Source organism: Neopelma chrysocephalum, unplaced genomic scaffold (genome assembly GCF_003984885.1).
Source record: "Neopelma chrysocephalum unplaced genomic scaffold, ASM398488v2 Primary Assembly neopelma1_96947, whole genome shotgun sequence".
Lineage (NCBI taxonomy): Eukaryota > Metazoa > Chordata > Aves > Passeriformes > Pipridae > Neopelma > Neopelma chrysocephalum.
The window spans coordinates 664-4,877 of NW_020925590.1; the positions used below are offsets into that span (position 1 = coordinate 664).

General features: G+C 66.2%; 1 protein-coding gene and 1 non-coding gene across 2 annotated transcripts in view; both read right to left on the reverse strand.

The window, feature by feature from the left end:
- Positions 1-89: 89 nt before the first annotated feature.
- LOC113960958 (FAST kinase domain-containing protein 4-like) overlaps positions 90-4,214 on the reverse strand; it is a gene marked incomplete at both ends in the record, with an annotated part of 5,135 nt that continues 1,010 nt past the window's right edge. Inside the window, 6 exons of the mRNA XM_027670923.1 lie at positions 90-341; positions 888-1,032; positions 1,400-1,510; positions 2,267-2,424; positions 3,155-3,326; positions 3,848-4,159. Of these exons, the coding sequence (XP_027526724.1) occupies positions 90-341; positions 888-1,032; positions 1,400-1,510; positions 2,267-2,424; positions 3,155-3,326; positions 3,848-4,159 (1,150 nt within the window). The remainder of the gene's footprint in view (positions 342-887; positions 1,033-1,399; positions 1,511-2,266; positions 2,425-3,154; positions 3,327-3,847; positions 4,160-4,214) is intronic.
- Positions 560-694, reverse strand: LOC113960959. Its single transcript, XR_003532159.1, has one exon. It is a non-coding gene; the product is annotated as a small nucleolar RNA SNORA5 (small nucleolar RNA).

Consider the following 4,214-nt stretch of genomic DNA (forward strand, 5'->3'; position numbering starts at 1 on the left):
CAGGGCAGGTGACAGGGCTGGGGGTGACAGGGCTGGGGGTGGCAGGGGGTGCCCTGGGCAGGTGATGGGGTGGCACAGGGGACGCTCACCGATGTCCCAGCCGAACACCGTGTGCACGTCGTAGCGCCCGAGGTCGCGGCCCCCCAGGGCCCCCGGCAGCGCCTCCCGCAGCCCCTGCTGCAGGGGGGTGGCCTTGTCCTTGTCCTTGTCCCCGTCCCCGTCCCCCCCCAGCGCCTCGGGGGGCAGGAAGGGCCCTCGGTAGCCCGGGGTCTCCAGCCGGGCCGTGGCATTGATGTGCACGAGCTTCTGCCACGAGCTCTGAGCCCGTGGGGACGTGTCACCTGTGGGGACAGCGGGGACGGCTCGGGGGACACCCACGGCACGGGAGAACCAAGGCAGGGGCACATGGAATGCTGGGAATGCTCCTCCTGGAGAGGGCAGGTGTCCAGCCCCAGGTGTGGATGTGGCAGCTGGGACATGGGCTGTGTCCCCAGGGGTGGGGGAACAGGTGAACTCCAGCACCTGGGAAGCCCTTCCCAGCCCCAAGCATTCCCTGATCTCGTGTCTCCAGTGGGATTCACCCCCCAGGTCTCACGGACGGGGACCTGGGGTTCGTGGGCACGGAGGTTGCTGTGGCAGCCGGTGGCCGGTCCCAGCCATGGGCGGGGCAGGGACCGAATTTGACTGGGCTGCACCTGTCCAGGACCACCTGTGGGACAGGTAACCCCCCCCAGCACCCCCTGTAGGACAGGTAACCCCCCCATCCCCAGGGTTCCTGGTGGCTCCCTGGGTCCCAGCTGGAGGGCCCAGCCCCGTGTGGGTCCCTCACCCCCGTGTGGGTCCCTCACCCCCGTGTGGGTCCCTCAGCCCCCGTGTGGGTCCCTCACCTTGGAGGCGGGTGTGGAAGTCGGGGGCGAGCACCTGGCGCAGGTAGGGGGGCCGGGCCTGCTGCAGGACACACAGTGACCACACCACGTCCGTCAGCACGTGAGGATCCAGCTGCTGCACCTGCCCCTGGAGCTGCTCGTGGAGCTGGGACGGGGAGAACACGGAGGGGAGCTCGACCACAGCCACGGGTGTCCCCGGGTGTCCCCGCTGTCCCCCCAGGGTGCTGCACAGGTGAGGCTTTAGGGCCCTTCTCAGGTGATCCCTTGGTCCCTCAATCCATGGATCCAGCCATCCAACACCCCCTTCCCCACGGGAATGTGCCAGGAGAACATCTGTGCTCCGAGGACGGGTGAGAGCTGGGGGGGCTCTGCCTGAAGGGGGAGCTGGGAGGGATTTGGGACACGGGAAAAGGGGGGGATTTGGGGACAGAATCCATGGCTGTGGGAAGTCTTTGACATCCCTTGCCCCCACCAAGAGCACCCCAGAATTGCGGGATTCCCAGAGAAGTCACCATGGTGAAGAATTCCTCGCCGGAGCTGGGCTGGAAGTTGAGGCGGGCGAAGGACACGAGGATCGCGCACAGGTGGGTGACAGACATGTCCTGGGTGTTATCCAGGGAATACTGCGGGAAAAACGGGAATTTGGGGCTGTCTGGAACAGCACCGGGAGGGAACAGTGGTAACATGAGCCAGGGACACCTCCCGGGTGGGGAAATGGGAGTGAGGGAGCCCCGGGGTTTTATCCGGGTACAAGGGGAAGCTCTGGAATACCCTGGTATGGATGGGAAAAAGCACGGGGATGACTGGGAGGAACTGGGAGAGAAGCAGTAAGGAAAAGCTTGGAAACATTGGCCAAAGACACGCCCCAATGTGAGAAAACAGGAATGAAGCATCATTTGGTGCTTCCCTGGGGTTTTATCCTGGTACAAGGGGAAGCTCTGGAATATTCCTGTACGGATGGGGAAGTGCACAAGAGATGAACTGGGAGGAAACTGGGAGAGGAGCAGCGCCAGCACCCGGGGCTGGAGGCTCCAGATCAAGCTGAATCCAGAGGAAAATGATCCCTGATTCTTGCTGGGAAACGGTGACACAGCCTGGACAGGTGAGGGGTCCCCATTGCCCCCTCCACCCCCCAGACAGGTGAGGGGAACCTCCCACCGGCTGTGCCCCCCCAGTCCCTGCTGGGAAACGGTGACACCACTCCAGTCAGGTGAGAGGAACCCCCCAGCCAGGTGAGAGGAACCCCCCAGACAGGTGAGTGCCCCTCCAGACAGGTGAGAGGAACCCCCCAGACAAGTGAGTGCCCCCCCAGACAGGTGAGTGCCTCCCAGCCAGGTGAGAGGAGCCCCCCAGCCAGGTGAGCAGCCCCCAGCCCTCACCTGTGCGATGCCCTCGGCGAGGGGGCGGCTGAGCCAGCGCAGGGCAGCGAAGGAGCGGGCACAGCGCGACACCTGGGCAGGTGTGAGAGCCCCCAGGTGGGGCTGCAGCTCCAGGGACAGCCTGTGCAGCACCTGGGGCTGCTGGAAGTTCAGCTTACCTGGGCAGACGGGCACGGCTGAGGGCGTGGGGGCACCCACGTCCCCCAGTGCCCCCAGCCCAGCCGGGCACCCCAGCACACGGGAGAGAGCTGGGAATGGTCTCCTGGAGAAGGGAAGGCTCCAGGGAGACCTCAGAGCCCCTTTCACACAGAGCGTGCCTGGCACCAGTACAGACCAGTATGAGTCGCCTCTCAGACCAGGACAGACTGGGAAGGGCTAGGGGTGGGGAATTCCCCCCTCAGCTACCTGGAGCCTTGGGTGGAAACACCGCCCAGTTCACCTGAGCTCGGGGAGGAACTGGGGGTCACCAGGGGGGACTGGTGCCACTGGGAAGAACTGGTGTCACTGGGAGGGACAAATGGCCCCAAGTAGCCCTGGTGTCTAAAGGGGCTCCAGGTGTGCTGGGGATGGAGTTGGGACACCTGGAGTGGCAGGACACCTGGAATGGGCTCACACTGAGCTCCCAGGTGTGCAGGTGTTCGTGCCTGGAGCACACAGGTAACATACAACGCCCCTGTTCCACCCCCAGGATCGGGATAACCCACTGGAGAAGAGCTCCTCGGGCTCCCTGGATTCCCTTCTCCCACCTGGCCAGAGAACGGCCCACGGGAACGTTTGGGACCTCAAAGCTCACCCGGCTCCCCCCACCTGCCACCGGCCCGGGTGGTTCCCAGCCCCATCCCACGGGATCCGTCCCCAAACCCGTGCCCGGGTGCCCCTGGCACTCACTGTAGGCGAAGAGCAGGTCTGTGAGCACGGGCAGCCCCAGCTCGGGGGGTTTCTGCAGCAGGTGGTAGGACAGGGCCCGCAGCAGGGGCACACAGCGGCGCTGCTGCAGCGCCAGGGCCACGGCCATCCGCCGGATCTCGTCCACATCCAGCTGCTCCGCCAGCTCCAGGGCCTGGGGACAGGGACAGGGGCACAGCTCAGAGGGGATCCCCTCGGCACCCAGCTGCTCTGTGGCTCCAGGGCCTGGGGACACAGGGGACAGGGGACAGGGCACAGGGGACAAGTGAGAGGGGATCCCCTCGGGGTTCAACTGCTCCACCAGCTCCAGAGCCGGTGGAAAGCGGGGCAGGTGAGGGGGAGCGGGCGAAGGGGATCAAAGCAGGGCTTGGGATCAAAGTGCTCCATCAGCTCCAGAGCCTGGCACAGGAGGACAGGGGAGACAGGGGACAGGTGAGGGGGGATCCCCTCGGGATCAAAGTGCTCCATCAGCTCCAGAGCCTGGCACAGGAGGACAGAGGAGACAGGGGGCAGGTGAGGGGGGATCCCCTCGCGATCCAGCTGCTCTGCCAGCTCCAGAGCCTGGCACGGGGGTGACAGGAGAGGGGGGAACAGTGCCCAGGTGTCCCACGTGCCCGGTCAGCGCCCAGGTGTCCCCCGAGCCCCCCGCAGCGCCCAGGTGTGCACAGGTCCCACCTTGTCCTCCAGGCGCTCCATGAGGGCGGGTGCCAGGTGTCCCACCTTGGCCATGAGCGTCACCACGGTCCGCGTCCCCTCCAGCTCCGTCCAGCGCAGCTCCAGCTTGCGCAGCACCTCGGGCAGGAGGGGGCTGTCCCTGTGCCCCGCCAGGTGCTCTGCCAGCTGCACCAGGTGGCGCAGGGGGAGCCGCCGGAGCCGCCACAGCACCTCCTGCTCCACCGAGCGAACCTGGCGCCCGGCACGGGGCAGCCCCAGCGCGGGCAGCGCCCGCAGCACCTGCACCAGTGTCGTGTTCCACACCTGAGAGATCTGAGACAGGGACGGGGTGGGACAGCTGTGCCACACCCGGGACATCTGGGGACAG